This window comes from Leptidea sinapis, chromosome 23, assembly GCF_905404315.1.
Source record: "Leptidea sinapis chromosome 23, ilLepSina1.1, whole genome shotgun sequence".
NCBI lineage: Eukaryota > Metazoa > Arthropoda > Insecta > Lepidoptera > Pieridae > Leptidea > Leptidea sinapis.
The window spans coordinates 11,619,917-11,645,605 of NC_066287.1; the positions used below are offsets into that span (position 1 = coordinate 11,619,917).

Consider the following 25,689-nt stretch of genomic DNA (forward strand, 5'->3'; position numbering starts at 1 on the left):
GAAAAGCAAGGCTTTGACTCAATATGAATTCCGGATATCGAAGACGAAACAAATAATAGTGTTCTTCGTAGATATTATTTCTAATCGATTTGATATACTTTCTTGTAGTTTCTTGGATATTGTATTGAAGCAAGGCTTACGGTATTTATAACTAGCTGATAATCCGTTATATTATAATAGTATATTAAATTACAGCAAGCACCAAATGTAACGATGGGAGGCATGGGAGGCCCTGCACCTCCCTACCCCCGCGGAATGCAACCGCAGCAAAGCGCCCCCTACCAGCAACAAATGTCACAGCAGCAAATGTCGCAGCAACAGATGTCGCAGCAACAAATATCGCAGCAACAAATGACGCAGCAGCAACGGATGCGGCAACAGATGCTCGCGATGCAGCAACAGCAACAAGGTCCACTTGTGCAACATTTGCAACGACAGCAATACCAACAACCGTATTAGTGAAGTGACGTAGACATTTATACCAATGAAAGACTTAGTGCGGGCGGTAGGAAACATAGTTAATAAATGCAGGTGTTCCATAGTTTTATAAGTAGTTTAATTACAGTGAATATATTTTGATGAAGAATGTTCCTCACCATTTTCAAAATAACACAAAAAAAATATACAGAATTAGGACTTTTTTTGCGCCTAAAAACAATACAATTGTAATTTTCCGCAGTATTGTTTAATAATTGAAATTCTTCTATAAGATTGTCGAATCTGTCCCTAAGGCTGAGTGAGATCTATAGAGCGTACTTAGATTTTGCTCAGACCGTACTTACGTAAAACTTATCTGAGTGTAAGCTTAGCATAATTTTTTATTTCGTTTTTATAGTCATTTGTCGGCTAAAATTATGCTATTAAGACAGTCCAATGCAAAAGCTCAGCAAAATCTTACATAAGTCTCAGCACAGTCTATGTATATAGTCTCTAAAGATCTTAGTAGTGAAGCCGTAAAAAATGTTTTAAAATTGGCCTCAAAAACTATGCTTTTATGAACATTCATATTTTAGTATCTTCGTTATAGTTTTATGTCGTTTCCAATACATAGTTTAGAAACGTTTAGTTTCTGAACAATATCACATTTATGTTTTAAAGGTAGGTATCGTAATTTATTGAATGGTGTTCATTTTAGTCTTTACAAGTTTTGTTGAAAATGTTTCATTATTTTATGCTCACGTGTCACACGGTAAACTTAACCGTATTCACAAAAAATAATTTAAAAATTAAAGTTAATAATTGAAAATTTTCAAACAAAGAAATTATGCATTTCGAAAACAAAATTTTAATCAGCCTTACGTGGGCGCTATTCACCTACGAGCTCTGATGACTACGGCAGTGTCAGTGCCTACGCTAGCTCGCGGCTACTACATTACTTACAGGATGTTTCGAAATGATGTTATGGAAAATTGGATTGAGTAGGTGTATTATATATTTTTATTTTTGAATTTATGTTTTTATCATTAAGGTTAAGCTTTACCCGTCTGCTCATTTAATATCGCCATTGTAGCTCAATATAGAATGTATATATATTAGGAGTCTACTGTTTTATATGGTCTTTGAACCGTTCGAAGCGATTACAATTAAATACACGAATTTCACTTATTTTGCTGTAAGTTTACTTTACTTTTAATAGATTTTAATCCGAAAGTATTGTTGAAATATTAATAAAAATAGAATAAAATAATTCTTCATTTAAATATCGATATTATTGTTTTTACTTTAGCCAATCAACATCATAGAAAAATGTATACAATATAATATAGGATATACAATATTTATTTTAACATCATATTATGATTGTGCAAGTTTTACAACTTCCGATATATTGTTTGTAGTAAAAATCATAATCTCATAACTAAAGCGAATTAGTAGGTTATTTAACCTAATTAAGTATTAAAGTATATAGGATCAATACTATTTAAATAATTGTACATATATTTTTAAGTAGCTATTATTGTTATAAAGCATTTTTTTACATTGTTGTTTTATTTAAACTGTTTGTTGTACTTTATCTCTTAACAAGCCCTCCATATTACGTCGGCGCGGGGGGTATCAATCATACATACATTACATAGGTTTGATTGTATGCAAACTACTTTTCTTAAAGTAGTGGCGGTAGTATAATTGCTTTTTAACTAGATGTCGAACCAAACTCTCAAGAGATTTTTTGGTATTTATACCTTCATGAAAAAAGAAATTCCTCTACATAGTAAAAATGCAAGCATAGTGTATTAATACCATGTCCCTACTGATTGATGTCGGGTCACTAATACTAACAATGTATCGATACCGATCTAAATAATGGCAAATTATACCTAAATATCTTCGTGATAAGTTTGTTCTCTCAGTGGCTTAGAAATTATAATCAATATGGTTTCGTTCTTGTCTATAAACTTAGGGTGGGTTACAAAATAAAGACTTGGTCTTATTTATGAGGCCAGACAATCCTTCAGAGTTCTTAGCTTAGGTCTGATTGATTTGAGTTTTGCGAATATTGAACTGCCAGTCAGGGAGGTTGTAAATATGCTATACAGCTATAACTATCTATGGGGCTGAACAGACGATATTATAAGAAATTTCATGGTGTTGAATCCCTGGTATGCAGACCAAATTTGTGATTGGTGAATTCCATTACTAGTTATAGGGTCATGAATTCGAATGTGTCATGTACAAGTAAATTCTTAATACAATAGGCAAATTAATTCCAAATGCCGGCGCGCGGCAAAGTCGAACAGTCGTCACTAGTCCCCGAGCTAAGCGAATTGTCTTGAGTGTGAGGAAAATGCTTTACAGCTTCCTAATTTATGAGGATAATAGAAAAAAGAAAACACTAGGACTAATTGCAGGCTAAGTGTGTTTTTTTTTATTAATTAAACGAAATGACTATTGTATTGTAGTATTTATTTTAATTTTTCGTAAAAAATGGCAAATATTTTATTGTCACTGTCAGGTTGTCAGTAATATCACCCATGGTTGTTAGTTAACACTTGTCACAGTATCCTGTCATCTGTGTCACTGATTTAGATTGATGTAAATTATAAACAATATTGAAAGTAATTTATAAATTTAAAAACCTACCTAACTTATTGTACTCGAAACTACTCTGTCAACAAATAGCTATTAAATAAAATCTAAGGAATATTATTTATGAAAACAGCCTAGTGTATTGTTTATTCAAAGAAAGCTAGATAACCTAAATTCCAATTAGACATACGTAAACATAACCTTAACCGGAACATTGTTTTGAAATTTGAAATCATGCCTCCGAAAAAGCAACCTGAAAAAGGCAATAAAGGTGCAAGCGGTAAAGGTGGTGGAAAATCTAGCGGTGATGCTAAAGGTATGAGACGATGTAATAAACGTTTTAATTGTGCATATTCATAACAAAACTTATTTGTAATTACTTTTTCAAATTTAGAATCGGCTGCAAAAGAAAAGAAAGGAGGCACAGCTGTCAAAGTACGTCATATTTTGTGCGAAAAGCAGTCAAAATGTTTGGAGGCATTAGAAAAATTGAAAGCTGGACAGAAGTTTCCTGATGTAGCGGCGGCATACAGCGAGGATAAGGCAAGGCAAGGAGGCGACTTAGGTTGGATGACTCGAGGTTCCATGGTGGGCCCATTTCAAGATGCAGCATTTGCCTTGCCAATATCCTCAGTAACCAGTCCGGTGTACACTGATCCACCAATTAAAACTAAATTTGGATATCATATTATTATGGTAGAGGGTAAAAAATGAGTGACTCAGTGTTTGAATTTGAGTATTTCTGGGCAATACTTCTGCTGTTTATCATGGAAAGGATATGTTGTCTACAAGAGCAGTTTGATAAAGATTTTTCCATATTGCCTGAGCCTCAAACATCTGATGAGTCCTTTAATTCCAATATGGAAGATTTTGCAAATAGAGAGTAAGCCCAGTTTATTATTTTTTACAGAAATAATTTATAGTGATGTAAGTATTTATCAAAGGTGGTTTTTTTATCTCAACCATGACCCATATTTTGGGTTCATATTAATAATTGGGTTGGTATTAAATATATTACAATGGAGTAGATATGTTATTGGCCCATGCATACATAACTGAAAAGCATCACACGGGTCCCTTTTTCTAGTCCATGTTGCCCAGGGCAGCAAGTGTGACATTGTGTGATAAACACTCTGCCAATTGTGCATAATTAAGTGTTAATTTGGGCCTGTTGTATGTAGACTCATAATTAACAAACATTAGCTGTATTTTGTTTAATTGAAAACTTTGTGTGCATTGAACACATTGTTTGAGGGTATCAATTGAGACCAAGCTGTTATGGGTAAAGTCAGCTTAGGTCAACTAATGGAGTGTGATTTGTATATGACATCATCATCATCAATTAGTTCCACTCAAAGACTTAGAATATACTAGTCTATAGACAACCTGACAGCCTGATAATGTGTGACCAATTTTGATTTGCCTGTGCGTGAGTTAGTGGCTTAATATTCAAAATAATGAGGAGCTAATACCAAGTGTGTCTGACTGTTTACAAAAACTTGTCAATCAATATTGGTAACAGTTACCATAGATTCACTTTCCTTTTATATCTTGCTGTATCTCTGTTAGAGATATTCTCTCTCTCTCTCATTCATTATTTGTCTATTCGCTAGTATATTGTAAAAAGGCATTTATTTTCTCAAAATTAATTCCTTTAGAATTGTTTTTGATGTAAGTGTATATTTCGACCCATGATAAATAATCCTTCAAATATTCTATTTTATTTATTTATAAGCAATTTGATAATATTTAACAGAATATTCTCCTTTTTTTGTAATTTGTTTTCACATGAATTAAAATAAAAAATCAAGTTGCTTCTTAGATGATTGTTAACATAATTTTATGGGAATCTTGTGTCTCATTAACTAAATTGGCATAAATACTTAGTAGTTCTGATTTATACACCAAAATGTGAAAAAAACACTTCTTTTCGTTTCATTTATCAATGGTTATTTTTACAATTATTGTATTATACATCATAAACTTATACATTTTAATTTCATAGTATGTAGATATAAATATAATGATTGAGAAAAATATGTACTTAATAGTTTTTTATATTTGACCATCATTTTCTACCTGGTAAACTCCATTAACCAATATGTATATAATTTTCCTCTCAAATATTTTATTATATTTATTAATTGTTGTTGCAGTGTTGGATTAAAACTAAGTTTCTTACGGCTGTATCGCTTAATGCATATAACAATGCTACTTACTCTAGTATACTTTTGCAATATCTGTCTCTGGTTTATTATGATCAAGAAAATTCCGGCAAGTTCTTTTAAATACCGATTTAAATTGCTTCTCCCATCAAATTAGATTGATAAATAAAATATTTTTTTAAGTGTGCTGTTTGTTCTTAAACCTTACAAATATTATAAAGGCGAAATGTTGTTACTTTGGATGTTGGTAGCTCTTTCACAGCAAAACGGCTGAACCGATTTGGTTGCAAGTTGCACCTCTTTGACCGAAACCCAATACCACTCCTGTTTACGGTGTGAGGAAATTTTCCAGGAGCTATTCAACAGAGACCTGCCACCGCTAGATACTAATGGAATGAGATGTTCTTATATCCTGTAGCAATGACAATAAAGCAATACAGATTCGCCTGGTATGATGCAAACAAGGACCTCGTCTTAAATCAATCTAAGAGGGCCAGTCGGTCTTTAGAAGGTAGTCTGGTAAATATGGAAATAGGTTGTGAAGAAACTTGTCGTCGCGTATTACCGTATTAGTCCGACCCCACCTCGCACCTTAGGAGATCAAATAGTGTGATTGGGACAACTGCAGCTTAGATCTACCAGATCGACTGTTTCGTAGGATCCTTTTTTTTATAAAAATAAGAGACGAGACGAGCAGGACCTTCAGCTGATGGTAATTGATACGCCCTGCCCATTAGAAAGCAGTGCCACCCAGAATTCTTGAAAAACCGAAAAATTCTGAGCGGCTCTACAATTGCGATCTAAACCTTGAGACTAGATGTTAAGTCTCATTGCCTAGTAATTTTTACACATTACTGCTTCATGGCAGAAGAAAGCGCCGTTGTGGTACCCATAATCTAGCCGGCATCCTGTGCAAAGGAGCCTCCCACTGGTAAATTATGAAGGTAATAAGCGCTCGATTGGCACGGTGTCTCAACGACCCCAAAGGAGGAGCGATTTGATCTAGTAGGTAGGTAGTAGTAGGTACCTAAGGTTTTATAAAAATAATGGTTTCGAGGAATAGCAGTCTTTAATTATAAATTGTTCAGTTAATCGTTTACACTTTACACAATATAAAACTGCATTAAATGTTAGGCTACACACTTATTACAATAAATATGTGAATAAATAAATATATTAATGTGAGGTAAAACTTAAAATATTAGAGGGACAATATTTTAGACTTATACATAAACTTAATAGACATTGTTTCTTGGTGACAGAATTAATATTGTAAGTACACTGCAATCTTTTAAATTAAAAGTAAGTAATTGAATTTTATTTGTCTCCCAATGTCGTCGCCTGAACGTAAGTAATGAGTAAGCTAATTAAAGACTCAATTTGACGTGATTTATCATCATGAAAAGTGTGTACTTCAGCTGAAAATATCCATAAATGTAACAGTTATTAAACCCTCAAGTTGGGGTTGGTATATCTAATATATTTGAGAAGGGCATCGTTCTCTTCGCACACGAACGGCTTGCGGTGGTGACAAGCAACATCGTGCCAGTGGACGCCGTCGTTGTAGAAGTTGTTCAGGATTGCAACGCAGTGTTCGGCTGCACCACCCTGGATTAGCTCCTGGTAAACAAGAAAATGATAAGTGAATAATAGTGTTGTGGTTGAATTCAATGGTCCGATTTGGCCTTAGATGCTTCAAATAACTTTATTCGTGTACCGAGGTTAAGGAAATGACACTTATTAAATACAAATGAGAAGAAGTGGCAAAAAAATCATTGCCACTCTATTAAATCAACATTTACACCTTCATCATTTTACAAATCATTTCTGTTACAATATGTGTAAAGTGGTGCAAAAAAAATACTCAAATGACACGAGTAAGTAAAAAAAAGTAAATGCAAATTAATACATATGCCATATATTATGCCATAAAAACAAGTAGGTATATATGTATGTATATAAAATATAAATATTGGTTTGGGGGATGAATGATAAAATATGTGGCGCGTGACAGAAAACAGAAAAGCTGAACTATAAATAATATTTTAGCTTGTTTATTGTTATTACGTGATTTTGAATTTCTCTTTATTTTATGGCATAGCAAAAATATTTTAACTTTGATGTTAAAAATATTGAGAATATCATATTTGTCTTAGTCAATCACCATTAAAAACCACATATGAGCAATGGCAGATAATTTGCAAAGATAACGAGGATATAGAGATAAGCATTCTCACTGAAGGGAAAGCGCTGGCGAACAATGCGGTGACACACGCCGAATACCGATGAACTTTAGCCGTAGAAAGCCGCTCATGCGGGTACGCCCTTTGGCAAATATTTCGCAGGACCATAAATATTCACGCCCGCTTTCGTTTTCGTTGCGTGACATCCGCGACGACTGATGATTACCGCGGGGTGTTTGCGGCAAACATTACTTAACTCTACGTGGAACAATGTTTCGTCACCCGTATTGTGTAACTTCATGGTGTATGACGTAATAACTAATAACAGTTATGAACTAGTTAATCGATTGGCTGTTAACACGCACTACTATGGATACTGGGTAACTTAAAATGACAACGTTATCTGTATTGATGTAAAGACTTTCATTGACAATCAAATAGAAGGGTTGAACTTTAAGATCATACCGAAGATATTGGATACAAAATATAGTTTTATAAAAGCACGTACAGAGTTCTACTTCTTTGACATAGTAAAATAATAACAACTCCAAACAATGTCGGATTTAGAGGTCTTAAAGCCTTAGGTCTACAAAGGGGTGGAGCCCCCTGGCACTAAATTATTTTTCAAATAAAATGGACAATTATTTTGGGATGAACAAATATAGATCGTTGATTTAATATCATATTTGTACAAAGTATTGTAGGTAAAGGTGAAACGCGAAAATTATATCAAAGGAAAAGTTTGATTACAAGCCGGAATTTAAATTTGTAGCCCCGGTTGCTCGTGATGTGTCACAAAACTTCGCCTTAAAGAGTTAAGGCTAGATTCCTATAGAAATATCCTATCATGGAGAAATTTATGTATTTTCAAACCATTTTATACTTCGTTGCCCTAAACTAAAAATATGATTGGTAGATATTTGTTCGATACTTTTTCAATCGAAATCGATGCTAACTTTTAAGAATATGGTAATTTGTTTGAGAACTAGGTACAAATTCAAATATTTTTATTCAAAATAGGATGTGGCATCACTTGAAATTCAATATTGAAAGTCAAAAAACTACCACACATTCCAAAATGAATGCCTCAGGCCTGAGAAGAATGGGCGCAACAAACTCAGCGGGCTTTTTTTTCATCAAAAATATGTTTTACAATTAAAGTAACATTGGTTATGACAGTTTCTGCCAAATTCACTTATGTGCCTATGAACAAACATTACATTATCAATAATATATTGAGAAGCAAAAGACAAGATGTTAATTTATTTCACATTTTTCTACATCTTTCTTAAAAGTGAAAAAAATACTAGTAGGTACTTACATAGAAAATACGCTTAGTAATACGTTACTTATTCATAATAGTCTGCTAACTTAAAGCATTGCTAATTCTCACTCTGTCTTTTTCTATTGACCTAAGTCAGAATGAAAAATAACACTCTGTAGCAGCTGTTTTAAGTTAGCGGACCATTATGAATAAGGGGGTAAGTATTTTAACTACAAACCCCTGCAATACAAATATACCTACCACTTCGTATATATAAGTATATGATTTCACTAGGACAAGAATATAGTTAATTGGTACTTACTCTATTGTCTGGTTGTGGTTTGCCAATACCACCACCTTCGGACCAGTCGTTCTGCTGTCGGTTTGTGGTCGGCGCTAGTTTTTGTAACTCTGCGGTCCAGAACCAGCCATTGATCTCGTTGGGAAGCAAGTCGGGTCTGTTGCAACCCTTGAAGTCGCAGAGACGACCAGATGTCCAAATATATTTAACCTAGAAATAGAAATGGCATGCTTAAAAAATAATTAAAATAGCCAGGATATAAATAGCCTCACCTAATAATTTAAGAGCATTGAATATAAATTCATTAAGATATTTATATATATAAGATACGCGACAATTTATTTTAAATATTAACGTTTATGGCGAGTTTTTTTTAATAAGATTTCCGAATAAGGTGTTATCATTCGATGATTTTAGAAGACTTGCTTCTTTCGTAATTTACTTTTAGCATCAGAAAATGTCGGAAGCCGTAATATGGTGTTCAACCGTCAGTGGGTTATGTAGAGACTATGAGTTTGAACGCAATAATATATTAGGTATGTAACTTAGGTATACCAACGTAATTTTATGTACGAGATTCAGTGGCTACTGGAAAGTGGAAAAGCTGCCAGTAGGTATTCTTTATATCCTCGTAGTCATAATTTTAACTTCATGTAATCATAAGTAAATGATTTTCTTAATAAGACCACAGACTGGGATTGGAGTGAACGCCCTCAGGGTATTTGAGTACTTATAGATTTTATTGTAGGTGACTAAATTAAGAAATGTTGCCGAGTTTCTTGAGCCCGTTCTTCTCAGGTCTGAGGCATTTCGAATGGGTGGTAGTTTTTGAATTTCAATAAGTGATTTTAAATCCTATGTTTAATAAAAATATTTGAATTAGTTGATAGCTAACTATATTAAGGAAGTAGCAGTACTCCAGGAGACGAATATTGTGCATCGGTCTTATTAAATTCTAATACATTATACAAAATAACGTATTTACGGAATATACGGAACCTTTACTAAGCCTTAGCCACTTTCTATTTTGCGTACTTTGTATATGATTTCGTTTTCACTTAATGGAAATTATTTGCTGTGTCTAACGGGGGCCGAATACTAATGTTAAAAGAAATTTAACTCAATATTCAGGCCAAGGATGTTCAGATTACACCAGCACATACAAATGAGGATTCTTTTCATCAATGGACAAATGACTAAGGCTGTTTGAATAATTGCAATTTGCAACCGTGACAAAGAACGTAATTGTTCAGGAAATTACTGTTTACGCACTATTCATACATAATTTGTGATTTATTTTATTCTTAAATTGTTGTTTCTGTGTGCTAGCCAAGTATATAAATTCTTATGGTTTCCTCGCCTACCAGCTTAGTTTCTTGATCAGTTAATAGCGCCTTCTAATTAGAAACATATGTATGCATAGGTAATGTTGATACTAGATACTTACTAGGAACTGAGAATACCTACAGTTCTGTATATTGAGACTAGGAATATAACTAGGTAGTTAACTAGGTTATGTAAGTAGTACTAAACTAAACTAACCCAATTCAATGTCAAAAGTTCATAAGTACCTACCTAAGCTACTTCCATGGTGTGGGTAATAATTTTGAGAATGCCAAGCGAATACCTATACAAACTTTTTTGTATAGCACACGTAAGAACCTAATTTAATAAGCCTTTTAAACGTAGGTACTTTTTGTGATGCTTCATTTTCTTACATTACCTATAATATTATGTCTTAGGCAGCCTTAGGAGTAATTTGGGTTCTAGAAATTCTCAAATTGATTATTATCGATCGTATGTTTTATTCCGTTGTTGGAATTCTAATTCAAAATGTTTACTTTGTAATTAGGCGATAAAATACCTTTTTACATGTTATAAATGTTATAATTAGATATGATAATGGGGAATTAATTAATTTTTAATACACGATGTAGATATTTTACATTTTTAGTACTTAAGAAACTTAATTTAAGTTACCTACCCGAAGTTGAGCAGCTTGATAACAAATAATAGTGACAGCAAAACGTTCTTGAATATACAACAAAGAGTAGGTAAGTACCTAATATAAGTATGATCTTCAAGAATGTTTTATCAGTGTCTTCACTCCTCATATTATGATTTGATTCGATTTATGATTTACGTACAGTTATTAACTGTACGTAAAAGAGACAAAATATACTTGACCACGGATAACGTATTAAGCCGCTTTACTGTCAAGAATTTGAACCTTAGTACTTACTACTTATATACCCGATTACGTCATGGAACTGTACCTAGGATGACTGATGTTGATGATTATATCTATATATATCTATATATATCATTCGCAGTCAGATAGCGGAACGGCAAAAGTGTGCTAAAAGATAATGACAAAGCACACTGATTCCCGCCGCCGAATTCCACCTCGCTCGTTTGTCCTCCTATTCCACAAAAAAAAACACTTTTCTCATTAGTTATGTGTCAACTGCCAATGTCAGAATGAAATTGAACTGAAGAAACGTTATACATTGCTGCTTATTTACCAATTATATCTTAAACAATTGGAGTAAACGCGGCAATGTATAGATATAGCAGTCGAAGCTTATTATGGTGTGGCATGTTCGTCTTTGTTTGTAAAAGACGTGACTTGTCTATATGTATAGAACGTCAATGATTATCTCATAATAATAGCAAATGTTTCTTTCTCTACGAATGAGATAGCTTAAATAAACACTTGTCTTGTTCAAACAATACCTTATCTTGGAGGATGCGAGCTTTGATCCATTCGTTTTCGTCGCTGGTCTCCAAGGACACAAGGTCCATACAGCGTTGCCTGCAGTAGTTTCTGGCACTTAGCCAATCTTCCTCGACCCCTCGTAGGGCGGGGTCGCGCCAAGAGAAGAAGTAGCCCTTATCTAGATTTAAAAATGTACAGTTAATTTAAACGTACTCAACTTCAATTTTAGTTATACTAGGTACTAGGACTACATTATACTGTCGTATATTTTCTGGTGTTTAAATAAAAGTATTTTCAATTTATCTAAGGTTTTGTGAATCGGTATACGGAATATAATAATAATGGTGCGCTGCAAATCAATAAACTTGTTAAATATTCAGTATAATACTGAATATAATATTAGGGTTGATAAGTTCAATTAGGTATAAATAGAAACCCTGTTGTTACAAATTCATCAGTTTGTCCTACCATCAGTCCTTCTATCTGTCAGAAGACGTATTAGGCTGTATGTTATCATCCGCAATGATTATACAACAAAAATTTTGATAGTGTGGTGTTAATACACCTACAATACAATAATAATTTATTGCCCCTAAAACCTTACATCATTTATGTATATAAATAGACTGTCAAAACTATGAAAACGTCAAAAAACCTCTATTTTAAGCAATGCACGCAAACTAAACACAAAGTTACATACAAATCGCGACTGTAAGACGTAGTTTGTCACACACACTAAAGTAATAACTCTGGCCTGTTAATCGGTTGTCTCGCAGCAAGAGGGTCTATCTAGACGTACCTACAAATTTGCTAAGTCTAAAGCAATAAATTATAAAACTAAGGCAAGATAATAGATTTTAGATTCCTTATCTATAACTTAATGTAATACCTGTATTTTAATTTTGTTAAATAGAAAACTTAATTACATGAATAAAATAAGTAATAACAAAAATTACTACATCTTTATCAATATTTTTTAATCACGCGCGAGAACCAATGACGTTCTATAGATAATATAAACAAATCACGGTGTATAGAAATAAAACCGAAATATGAACCATGTCCCAACTTACACCATAATGACTAATTCTACTGCTGTTTCTAATTGCGGCATTTACTCCAGTCGTCTAAAATATATTTGGTCAATAGGCAGCAATTTATTTATTTATTTAAGATGTACCAACAATAACTCAACTTAACATTAACAATTGATTTGCACTTACATACTAATTCTAGGTTGGTTATTCTAATTAAGTAAATTCAAAATTTTAATTATGAAAAAATTAAGTAACTTAGTAATAAATCTTAATTCTAGAAACTATACAATGTAAATAATTATAAAGTGGTAAGAGTGAAATTACAAAAAATAAAAGTAAGAATTAATAAGTCATTAACAATCTAATACAAACTATTATCTACCGTGGTTTTTTTTAATAAGTTAATTTGAAATAAATATATTCAGTTCAGGTTACGTATGTTGAATTCAGAACCTAATTTGGACATTGACAGCTGATTTTCTTATCTAAGTACCTACTTGGTTGCCTATTATAGTAAAAGTGTAGGTATTTTTTTTACATCGTGCAAAGCTGTGTGAAAATTGTCAATAGAAATCACTTTCTTGTGAATCAACACGTCATGTCTAACTCTCAGAACAATGGTAACGTGAATAACGAAAGCAAATTGCGATATTCACAATTCACATAGGTATTACCGTCTTATCCATATTGTTCGACGTTGTTTCAAATTTCATTCAGTGAGCGTTTTGATTATTATTTATCACACATTTTAATAAAAAAAAAAGGATTAAGCATAGTATGGATAGGTTATCATAAAAAAATATTTTAAAAATATACTTATAATTAGAGACCGGATTATATGCTACAAAAAATGCCCAAAATATAAAATGCCCAACTAAAATATGCACGAAAATCCGTAAAAAGGGTCAAAATATGCATACAATTAAACAGGAAAAAATAAAAAGTCATATTTTTATTTTATTTCATAAAGGCTTGTACTGACAATCGTATTTTTGAAAGAAACTATTACAAGATATACCTTCTTAGGTAACAATGAAATTTAAGATTTATCTTTAAAAATATGTACTTCTAAGTACTGTACTAAATGTTCTGTAGACAAATTGTGTATCGTGATCGCGATTGTGTATGGATACTGTGATCGTTTAGTAAATTTTTGTAAGTGGAAGGAGCCTTCTACGTCTACTGAGGTTACTAGGCAGAATTTATTGAGTGCAATGTTTGAGCGTACTATGAAAAGCATCGAACGATGGGCGAGATCGAGCGTAAATATGCATAATATTTTTTTTTTCTAAAATATGCAACTACCGCTGAAAAGGTACTAAATATGCAAAAGCATATGTAATATGCATTTGCATATAATCCGGTCTCTACTTATCAATATAAAAAATAATTGTCAACCGAGCAATTTATTATATTTTAGCAAATGGACTATCTACTTAGTAAGTATGAATGAGTCCTTTGCCTAACAATATAATCACGGCTTTTGTCATAGAATAGATATATTAATAGGCTTGAAGTTTATATTACTATAATTAACTTCCCATCCAGTGGGACCCAAACTCTAGGTATAAATTTATGTTAGTATGTATAATAATAATATTAATAATATTGACACACTTTTTACACAAATTATCTTGCCCCAAGTTAAGCATATATAGCCTGTGTTATGGGTTACAAGACAATGATATATTTAATACAATATACTTACTTAAACATACATAAATACATTTAAACATCCATGACTCGGAAAAAAACATCCATATAAGTAGGTACACCGTTGTTTTAAAATTACCAAATAAAAATGTTTGACAAGTGAATTGAACACATGTTTATAAGAAGAATAAAATAAAAATATCAAAAATTATCTCACGTAAAATTATTGTTATTGGATGAAACGCTCCTCGCCTTTCAAAGTATGTCCATAATTTTGAGTAGATTTTTTAAAATGTTTTATAAGGCATAGTTCTGTATTCTTCCATTTAAAAAAAAACTGATGTATTATTTACGATCACTAATAAATTATTCTACGTAAACCGATATTTTTTGGTAATTTAATGAGCCCAGTGAATATGATTCATCTTCATATAATTGTTCTGTCTCAGCGATTAAATACATCTAAATAAGTTTTATAAACACAAAAATATACCGGATTTACTGTAGTACAATAAAATATAAAAAAAAAGAAGCCGCCCGAACAGGGACTTGAACCCTGGACCCTTGGATTAAAAGTCCAATGCTCTACCGACTGAGCTATCCGGGCTGTGAATGATAAGTTGAAATAAAAAATTGGAATCTTCAAATGGTACGCTTGAGAACAAAAAGGCCTTTGTATATTATTATTTTATAACAAAATTATAGTGAAATAATTTGATTATTAAAAATATATTCCATGTTGCGACATAATAATATTATAGTTTACAAGTACAAATATCAAGTAGATATAAGTACTAGGACCGATCTATGTAACTACATAATATTTTTATTCATATTGGTAAGCATTTAGGATTTCCTAATAGTAAGTATTGTACCATAATGCTTACATCAATCATAGACAAAAAGTATGATGTAAATATAAATTAGAGGTGACATGATATTTTTTCATATTTATTTATAATAACACACATACAACTCTATCAACCGGTGCGAAAAAAACTGTTAGGCAGGTATTACACCCACTCTGTTAAGTGACTCCGTAACATCTTTTCCCATCAAAATACAATAAAAAAACAAATGATCGTGGGTCATAAAGCACGTAGGTAGGGAGTTGAGCTCAGCAACAGCTTATGGTAGCGTCATTTAACACGGACACAACTGTACAAAACATTTAAACGGTAAATAAAAAGATGATACTATCATTTGCAGCGCGGCATGTTTTAAGTTCTGTTTATAGTTACACAACGTAACCCTTAACGAGTTTGTAGGCACTAACTACATCCGGTAGAGTGAACGATAAGAAAACTTTACAAAAGTACCACCATTTGCCACAGATGTTAAACTTATATTTATCTAATATATACAATTCTCGTGATATGGTGTTAAACTTTGAACTCCTCCGAAACGGCTTGACCGATTAGAGTAGGTCTGAGAATCGCACGACATCTATTTTTCATCCCCCTAAATGTTAAGGGTGGTCCACACGAATTCTTTTTTTTTTTAATTTTTTTGACTTTTTTTTTAAATTTGTTTGATTATGAGTCAGCATTAAAAATACATACAACTTCAAATTTTCACCCATCTACGATCAACAGTTACTTTTGTATCGCGATTTTAATATCGGCAATACAACGTTTGCTGGGTCAGCTAGAATTTATATAATATTTTAAAGACGTTAACCCATATTGTTGAATACTTACGACGGTTTTCTAAATTATGAATTATGATACCAGTTTAGATACTATTATAGATATAAGTTATTAATATTATATCTATGCATAGACTAAAAATGTACGAACAAAATGTGCAAGAGAGAAGTACATATTTTGTAACAGTGATACAGCGAGTTGTTAAAGGAAAGCGAACGTATGTAACGTTCTATATTATGTATAGAACGTTATTGCTCCCTGTTGTTAACTATAATGAAATTATTTCACAGCAGAACTGTCAAACCGTGCGTCAATAAATTCTCTCATAGAAAATATGTCCATACAAAACAAATAATGGAATTAAAAATAATTATGGGTCTCAAATCGAAATAAAAACTATCCTATCTCTCAAGTTGACTAAACTAACTGGACTAAACTGCACTCGATGAAGTAGTCCCCATTAAAATCCGTTCATTAGTTTAGGAGTCCATCGCGGACAAACAACGTGTCACGTAATTTATATATATTAAGATATATCTATACTAATATTATAAAGAGGAAATATTTGATTGTTTGTATTGAATAGGCAACTACTGAACCGATTTGAATAATTTATTAACTGTTGGGAAGCTTACATTATCCCCGGCTGATATAGGGTACATTACATTTTCAAAAAAATAGGGATCCCTACTACAACTACTACAAGAAAGACGTCGCGGGGTATCAGCTAGTCCTACTATAATAATATTATAAATGCGAAAGTTTGTGAGTGTGTGTGTATGTTTGTTCCTTCTTCACGCAAAAACTACAGAATGGATCTTAATGAAACTTTACAATAATATAGCTTACACATCAGAATAACACATAGGCTATAATTTATAAAGAAATGTATGTGATGAGGGTCATATACATATGTACTACACCAAAACTTAATAGACTTTTTCACGGTAGTTGGGTACAGTATGTCAGAGAAAAAACAGTCGAAAGCTAAAAATAATTTATGTGGCAACACATTTTGCCGGGTCAGCTATATATATATTATGAATTCTGATTCTGTGTTGATGTTTTGCATAGATACAATTTTCTTAAATAATATGAGCTTATAATGCAGCCATTTTGAAGTTTAACAGTACCAAAGATAGAACGTAATAACTACTAAAAAAATGGTCTTCTGAAATATATAAGAAACGTTTCAATATTCTTATGCATAGTAACACGCTAGTAGCAGGATGCTGGAATTCTTTGGACATATTGCTCGTAAAGAGGGTCATAATCTGGAACAGCTGATGGTGACAGGCAAGGTAGATGGCAGGCGTCCCAGAGGACGCAGTCCCACGAGATGGTCGGACCAAATACGATTTGCTCTAAACATCAACTTCCGTGATGCCCTTCATAAGGCTAAGGATCGCAGCAGATGGAGGGGAATCGTACGGGAGAAACTGATGCAGCGGGAGAGTCACGACCCTCAGTAATGAGGAAAACGACGCGAGGAGGAGGAGTAACAAGCTGTTAAACTGTATTTATCTAGATATACTTTTACTTACTGTCAGCGTATCTTTCGTGAATTACTCTTTGGACACATTGACCAGGTACGGGTGGCTCTAAAATTCGGCCATTTTGAAACTGAGCATGGGCAACCGCCAATAGAGCCAGTGTTAATATGTGCTTCATCTGAAATAAAATAAAAACATTTTTATTGAGCATTAAGCAAATTTTCTAGAAAGTATCATAACCATAATGTTAGCACCAGGAACAAACATAAACTTGTCGTGCCTACTACTCGCTAAAGTGGAGATTACAGTCTTTTGGGGCGATGTGTGTGCTTTTTCAAGATAATGCCCGAAAATATTCTAAAGAAATGTGTTACTAAATTCAAATAAATACCTACTTAAAAGACGTTTATGTGGTAAAGGTTACTATAATATAAATTACTTTCTTAATTATAGCTATAGATTGGAAACGAATGAACGGTGGGTATCACTTAACATCAAGTGACCCGTACTTTCGTTTGTCTTCCTTTTCCATGTAAAAAAAATGTCCCTATCTGTTACGGTTGACTAAGAGTCATTATTTTAATTAAAAAATTTCGTAATTATTCCTTTCCTTGCGAATATATTATACAGCATGTAAGCAAAGCAAAATACCTCCGGCAACTGAAAGGTTGAGTTCAAACCATGATAATAAATATTAGCACTGAACATTCAAAAGAATAAAATACACATACTAATTAAATATATTATTTTTGTTGTTCTAGATCAAAAAGGTAAATTATTTAACTTACAAGAGTGCCGAGCCAGAGCAAGTCGCTAGTCATAGATAAGTTTATTTGGCGTGATTATCTGTTTGCACATTAGGTAGTGAATATATTTACGTCGATTATTGTTGTTTAAAATGTCAATTAATGTTTCAAAGGTCGGGAGTCATGGCCACTTTTAACAAAAGTAACTTCCGTTTGTTGCATCGCTATTTAAGTTTTTTATTATGATTGCATTTTATAATTAAAATTTAAAAAATATGTATTTAAGTTTAAAGCGGCATCGTAACAATTTCGTGAAATACTTCTACAGGTTAGTATTTTGAAGAAGATAACGAAAAATGTACGGTTATAATTTTTTTTTATGAAAAAGGAGCACAAATGGTGTTAAGTGATCACCGCCGCCAACTAAACAATAGGACAATGAAAAGGATTCGTAGTATAATGAATGATTAACCTTAATAAAAAAACGGGTGACTGAAGTAATAGGTTACAGCGATATTAAGCATTCTTATATCTTTTATCTGGTTAGAACTTTGTTCTTAGTATTTGTTAGGATACATTTCAGAAGAAGTTTGAAGTTTAAGTGTGTTGAGCAGAATATACAGGCTGCGGGATATATTAATATGAATAGTATATTCTGTTACTTATTTATATCGGATAACGAAAAAAGCTATTGTATTTTTAAGACATTTTAAATTTACTTTAAATCTTTGGAGAGAATTATGAGAAAATAAATTGGCCAATATTTTACGCAGACAATGTCACGAGCACAAACTAGTTATGTACATAATTCCATGCCGGACCAACCTCTGTGGTTTTGGTTTGTTATAAAATATAAATGAAAAAATATCGCATCTTGATTCTGGGTGCCACACCAAATTCGGAGCTTTAAAATGTAGGTACAACTTTATTTTGTCATGTATTAGGTATTGAGTTAGGTCAATTTTACTGAGGTAACACTTAGGTGTTTAACTTACGGCAGTTTAAAAAAAATCTGTTTCTTTAAAATCTATATTATATTATATCAGCAATCAATATGCATTTCAATTTGATAATCTTGATTTCCAAATTAAATATCACGTATTGTAAACGCTATCTGCAACCAATTTGTTGTTCATGCATCTCATTTTAAAAGCATGCCAGTCTGGCATGATCTAATAAAATATTCGATAATATTATAATCAAATTAAATAGGTATTATTTCAAATTCACGTAATACCTAATAAATTAAAATGGTTTATAATAAAACGTCCATTTTGAAAATTATGTAGGTAAGTACTTAACTAAAAAAAACTTTTAGGTAAGATAATAATCTTTGAAGTAAATATTAATCAATGTACAACGTATTATATTATTTATTATAACAAAATAAAAGTGCCTATTTCAATCCAATCGACAATTATTTGACTAGGGTGGCCCTAGTTTGATTTTAAACAACGGATAATATGATTAAAAACTTTTTCGTTTGGTTAATTTAAATTTCGAAACATTTAGAAATATTTAGTTTTCTTCGTTCGTATAAGCACCTACTATTCCATTCAGTATTTTTATTCTTATTCAATATATTTATGATTGAACTTATTGAAAAACAACAAACTTCGTATTGTAGGTTCAATTTCAAATCCCCTCAATTTCAATCTTCTTTTTTATTCTTATCTAATATCTTTTATTGTATTTTCCTTAATTATTGTGATACACATATCTTTTTAAAGGATGACAATTTCAACTTTCGATTTAATTAGGTACCTACGTTGGAAAATATAAATTATTTAATAGCTCTACGGGCGAATCGTTACATTATTTGATGCATCATTTTACATATTATATTGTAATTGAAATGATCTGTAAATCTTGATATAAAAGAGTGGCAATGAGTTTCTTGCTACTTCTTCTCGTTAGCTCAACCCTTTACGAAGTAGCGGTAAATTCAATAAAAAAAATATTTTATTAATTTTTGACATTCATAAGTGTCATTTCAATGACCTACGTGAATAAACTGATTTTTTTGATTTGATTTGATTTGATTACAACTAAACTGCAAAGTTAGCGATAGTTTAAATCCCTTTAATTCAACAAATATTTCATTAATATGTGCCAATATTTTTTTTACAGGTAACATTAATTACGAGTAATATTTTTTATTTGCTCACAAATATTTAAAAAAAATCTGAAGTTTTTAGGATTTATTTTCCCCAAAATACAGTCTTGACATGCTTGTTTGCTTTTACATGCTTTTACAATTTCATGGCCACCAAAGCTCTGAGAAAGTGACCTTGTCCTTTGACGAAGTTCATTCCACTCACGTAGCATGGGATTTTCGACCATGGGGACTATGAAATACTTTTTATACTTATATACCTACTTCTATGAATCCAGTTTGAGTTGATCTTGAGATTACATCAGTTTCAAATATTCACTAACTATTTAATTTACTGTTAAATTGATTAAAATTTTTACTTTTGAAAAAGATGAAAAAACGTTAAGTATGTAATGTAATATATCACACTACAATAATTAACGTAAGTTAAATTTGTAAATAATTTTTCTAGAGTTAAAGTTTAATTAACTTATAATTAGTAATTATTGATATAAGAGTCGCCGAATAACGTGATTAAATAATAATTGTAAAGATCTATTTCAGAAAATTTCTTAACGTAATTTATTAAAAAAAAATAGCTTAAAAGCTATTTACTCTCTCTTTAAAAATGTTCTTTGTTTATTTTACAAATGAAAAAATATTACTTTTATTAAATAAAATGGGGAAGCTCTATCTCAATATTTCCAAGATTTGAGAAACCTATCTAGGGTATTTTATATCGGTTTAAAACTAAATGCTATGGTGCATTAATTATTATTAGGTAAAAAATATTTTATAATTTAAAAAAAAATATGAATAGTATCGTCACAATTTTTTGTAAAACAAAATAATAAGGAATCAATAAATTTAATATATATACATTATATAATAACGATAAACGTATGTAAAATGATGTTAAAGTAACTCACTATGTGTTGTGTCCTCTTTGCTGTCCGCCACAAACTGCTGCGCGGGCGTATCGACATAGATTTATATGGCAGGCACTCAACAAGTGTGCGTCTGACTCAAAAAAAAATATATGTCACAAGACAATAAAACCTCATTTTGATCGTACGGAATTCGCAGGGCAGGTACATATTATATCTGCATACATTAATAGACCCAAATCTATTAAGCTCAAAATCTACGCATTTAAAAGTAGGTATGAGGTCCGGATTTGTCCATATGCAAATTAACATCTTGGGGTGCCCCATAGACAGCGTCGAATAAATATCTAAATATAGGGCAAAAAATCTTTCTACTATGTATCTCTTTCGTCTATTGTGCTTATTCTAAGGTACGCATTAAATATCTTACTAATAAATACAATAGACTTTTTTAATGCGGTTTTTCGTGTTTAGAGGGTCCACGAGAGTGCCGCCAATTAGTCTTTTAGGCTTTATCATAGAGACTTAAGACAACGTGTAGTGAAAAATACTTTAAATCATTGTAATTATAGATTTTATAATGGCGCATTTATATTAAATCAAATATATGTAATCTATAATTACATTAATTATGAATTCACATGTAACACCGAGCAGCTCAGTCCAAGGGTTATTTAGATCCAGATATTCAGATATGTTATAGTAAGTAGGTACTCATTTGTATACAACTTTTTCTTTGGAACTGATTTAACTTCGTTTAAAGGAAGATTCTGTACATGGGCCTTATTATCCTCTGAGTAAATTTGTCATTTTATGATTACGGGACTAGCGAGCTTATCCTTGTTTCTAGTATTGACATTATGAGTTTCAGTTTATTAATTATGACTACCTTAACCCGGACTCACTTTAATTTTGGGTCAGGAGACTTAATTTTTTTGTGACAAATGAGAAGAAATACTATATACCAGTTAATATTGGCGAGCTTACGATAATGTGCGTTTATATATTAACTCCCTTATTCATAATGGTCCGCTAACTTTAAACAGCCGCTAAGGAGTGTTTTTTCTCATTCTGACTTAGGTCAATAGAAGAAGACAGAGTGAGAATTAGCACTGCTTTAAGTTAGCAGACTATTATGAATAAGGGGGTATGTATATGGGAAGAGCGGAGCCTTCAATTACAAGCTTTCTCAATGTATAAATGGAGAATCCTCGACATGAAATGAAAGACAAATATGAGATAAAATAAAATTATTTAAATCTGAAAATTGTATTAGGGCTGCTCAGCATAAATAAATAAACAGTGCAGGTTTTTTGATATTTACATTTCATGGGGTAAACAGGGTGGATATTTGTATGGGATCGTATAGGTTGTGTGAGCATTTATAGATTTATAATTATAACTAACACTAAGTAAAATTAAAAACGTAAAAAGATTCTCGTAGGTTTTAAAACAACTTTCTGCCAGGTACGACCAATGGAATGAACTTTCACGTGCAGTTTGTCCGGGACGATACGAGATGGATACCCTCAAAAAGAACACGTATACCTGGGTACACACACTGTACGTGTGTACGGTACGTAGTGGGAGGCTGCTTTGCACAGGATGCCGGCTAGATTATGGATACCACAATGGCGCCTATTTCGGTCATGAAGCAGTAATGTGTAAGTATTACTGTGTTTCTGTCTGAAGGGCACCGTAGCTAGTGAAATTACTGGGCAAATGAGACTTAACTTCTTTTATGTCTCAAGGTGACGAGCGCAGTTGTAGTGCTGCTCAGAATTAATGGGGTTTTTCAAGCGGCACTGCATTGTAATGGGCAGGGCGTATCAATTACCATCAGGTAAAAATCTTAAGTCCTCCTCCTTTAATAACATTAATGTAAACTCAAAAGAGCCTAAAACCTAAGCATGGACCAGCCATCGGTCGATCTGTTACCACTTACCAGCTATAGGTTGGAAGATTTAATCATTTATAACGTCTAGATAGATTGTGACAGCTGTAAAAACATCGAGGTTGACAGTTAACCTCTATGTAGTGTTAATATACTAGGATTTTTAATCGACTTCAAAAAAGGAGGATGTTCTCAATTCGTCGTTTTTTTTTATGTTTGTTACTTTCGACTGGGTGAACCCATTTCCATAATAATTCTTCTTTGAAAGCTGGTGCTTCCCAAGTGGTCCCATTGTTTTGGTCCAGATCTGACAGTGGAATCCATGAGAAAACCATAAAAGTCTTAAATTTTGCTATTCATACGAATAGCAAAGTGGATGATAAATTTACGAATAACTCAATATCGCGCCACCCGATTTCGATGATTCTTTTTTTATTGGAAAGCATATACTTCAAAGATAGTTTGGTTAGGTTCCGATTACGGAATCTATGACAAAGTACCGGAACACTCTGTAATCAGACTGTAATCAACGGAACAGTCTGTAATAAAATTGCAAAGTACTTACGTTCATTGCTGCAATGAAAAATTTAGTATATTTACACATATTTAGACAAATTGTTAGTTAGTGTACTTCAAATTCACTAAAAATCATAAAATAAAAAAAATTAAAAAAAAACAACCGCTTTCAAAAACACTATTCTAAAACAATATATATAATGTGCACTAAAAAGTATAAATTACTTGCGTATTTTTATACAATCTAATTAACTACTCTTATTCTAGTTACGATTATTGTCATTTTTGGAGTCGGTGTCATCCAAGATAGGTTTGTTACTACATACATAGTTATAGGTGAGATGTGCTTGAGTCGTGAGGAGGCGAGAGGCGAGAGCGGGCTGCGGCGGAACAATAATCGTAACTTGAATAAGATTAATTAATTAGATTGTATAAAAATACGCAATTATTTTTATACTTTTCAGTGCACATTATATATATTGTTTTGGAATAGTGTTTTTGAAGGCGGTTGTTTTTTTGTTAAAAATTTTTTTTGAGCTATGCACGCCCACTAACACAAAGTGACATACAAATCGCCAGTGTAAGACGTAGCTAGTCACGCAAACTTATTAAACCTGGCCTGTTCTCATCGGTTGTCTAGCAGCAAGAGACTATCTAGACGTATATAGTATCTAAGGTTGGCAGTATTTAGTTGGGAGATTCCGAAAAATGTCTGCGCGTCGCAAAACGCGCGTTTGTTGTTGTATTTTATTTATGGAGAAGGAGGATAAACAGCTTTGTGGTTCGTGGAAGAAAGTTCCTTGTAACCGTACTGTGGAGGACCACCACACATCCAGATGGTGGGGATGATGTCCTAATTTGTAGCGTGTCGTGCGAGGGTGGAATTCGGCGGCAGGAATCAGGTGAAACAGCTCTTCGGGACTCTACGCAACACCAGGTGATCGAGCCATTCAAGAGCACTGGGTCCCTGACATACCGAGCAGCTCCTCAGAGTGTAAGACGTCATGTCAACATGATGCGGGTGTAACCTTAAACGGACAACCGACTACTAAATGTTGAAACGAATTCCCTGAAGTATTTTTTTAGTGTGGGTTTTGGGTGTGTATATAAAAGGGTGTGTCAAAGTTAAAGTCAACTAAACGTTATTCCATTAGGCTTAAAATAAGCGTTTTTATTTGCGAATCGTCTAAATATTAAAGTAATATGAATTACTAAATCTATTATATGTTCGAAAAAGGTCAGCTTGTAAGAAGAACATACAAGAAACTCAACGGCCACTCTTTTCAATCAATTGAGTATTTTACAATGGCTGTAACTTTCATAAGAAATTAGTTTGTAAGGTGCTGCGTCCAATATATTAATCGGTTTATATATCAAATATTACAAAAAAGTACTTACTAAAGAATAAACTGTCTAATTATATCATCATATATTGGATCTATCAAACCTTTATACCTTGAATTCATTATACATGTTTACTGTACATCTAATATCCTCACTGACTCACATGGCATTGCAGGAGTCCATAATATGGTGGATATCATTTAGCAGATTGTAGCCGGCAGGTTTTTAAGACCTCTTTTTCAATAAAATAACTACGTTTCTTAGACGTTCAGTTAGTAATGATACCAGGCCTGTCGAAGGCACTTCCGAAGAGGCTAGTCTTCATCTGTGCTGGAGACTAAAATAAGGATTTGGTAAAATGTGCTCTCGGCCTAACTATAGGTACGTTTTAGAGGCATTAACGTCGTCAAAAAGTACGTTATAGTTAGATAACAAGCTAGTGAAAATGTAAATTTTAGACAATACTAACAATTTAAATTATGTAAACCGCGTATACGAGTGTGTAATATTGATTTGTAAAAATGACAACTTTCTTTTGCATGGATTTAAATACATTTACCTATATAAGATATACCTACACTTATATGTACACTAGGATTGCCAACTCTACTATATAATTTAGTACTTATCTTACTATTTATGGTGTCTACCTAGGTACTAACTTTTTTTCAAATATTATACAGTATGCGAAATTACTATGTAAGTATATTCAATCA

The 25,689-nt window shown here is 32.4% G+C and overlaps 2 protein-coding genes and 1 non-coding gene across 4 annotated transcripts; 1 reads left to right on the forward strand and 2 right to left on the reverse strand.

Moving 5' to 3' along the window:
* Positions 1-3,009: 3,009 nt before the first annotated feature.
* On the forward strand, positions 3,010-5,374 carry LOC126971135 (peptidyl-prolyl cis-trans isomerase NIMA-interacting 4). Of its 2 annotated transcripts, XR_007730823.1 has the most exons (3): positions 3,010-3,343; positions 3,422-3,910; positions 5,184-5,374. XR_007730823.1 is itself a non-coding variant. In XM_050817293.1 (2 exons), exons 1-2 carry the CDS (start codon positions 3,262-3,264, stop codon positions 3,739-3,741), a joined length of 402 nt encoding a protein of 133 aa, XP_050673250.1. In that variant the 5' UTR covers positions 3,010-3,261; the 3' UTR covers positions 3,742-5,374. The 2 variants fall into 2 exon arrangements, 1 of the variants encoding a protein (XP_050673250.1); XM_050817293.1 differs by having other exon boundaries at positions 3,422-5,374.
* Positions 5,375-6,242: 868 nt separating this feature from the next.
* On the reverse strand, positions 6,243-21,321 carry LOC126971131 (uncharacterized). The gene is made up of 5 exons (XM_050817290.1): positions 21,262-21,321; positions 17,543-17,669; positions 11,677-11,837; positions 8,962-9,150; positions 6,243-6,812 (listed from the first exon to the last, which is right to left on the reverse strand). Exons 1-5 carry the CDS (start codon positions 21,316-21,318, stop codon positions 6,639-6,641), a joined length of 708 nt encoding a protein of 235 aa, XP_050673247.1. The 5' UTR covers positions 21,319-21,321; the 3' UTR covers positions 6,243-6,638.
* Trnak-uuu (transfer RNA lysine (anticodon UUU)) lies at positions 14,884-14,956 on the reverse strand. Its single transcript has one exon. It is a non-coding gene; the product is annotated as a tRNA-Lys (tRNA).
* Positions 21,322-25,689: the final 4,368 nt, after the last annotated feature.

Coding starts and splice junctions, on each gene's coding strand:
- LOC126971131 (XM_050817290.1), bottom strand. CDS start 21,318: ATGTCGATACGCCCGCGCAGCAGTTTGTGGCGGACAGCAAAGAGGACA. Junction 11,838..17,542: donor TCACGAAAGATACGCTGACA/GTAAGTAAAAGT, acceptor TTTTAAATCTAG/ATAAGGGCTACTTCTTCTCT. Junction 6,813..8,961: donor AACCACAACCAGACAATAGA/GTAAGTACCAAT, acceptor CTTGTTTACCAG/GAGCTAATCCAGGGTGGTGC.
- LOC126971135 (XM_050817293.1), top strand. CDS start 3,262: ATGCCTCCGAAAAAGCAACCTGAAAAAGGCAATAAAGGTGCAAGCGGT. Junction 3,344..3,421: donor ATCTAGCGGTGATGCTAAAG/GTATGAGACGAT, acceptor TTTCAAATTTAG/AATCGGCTGCAAAAGAAAAG.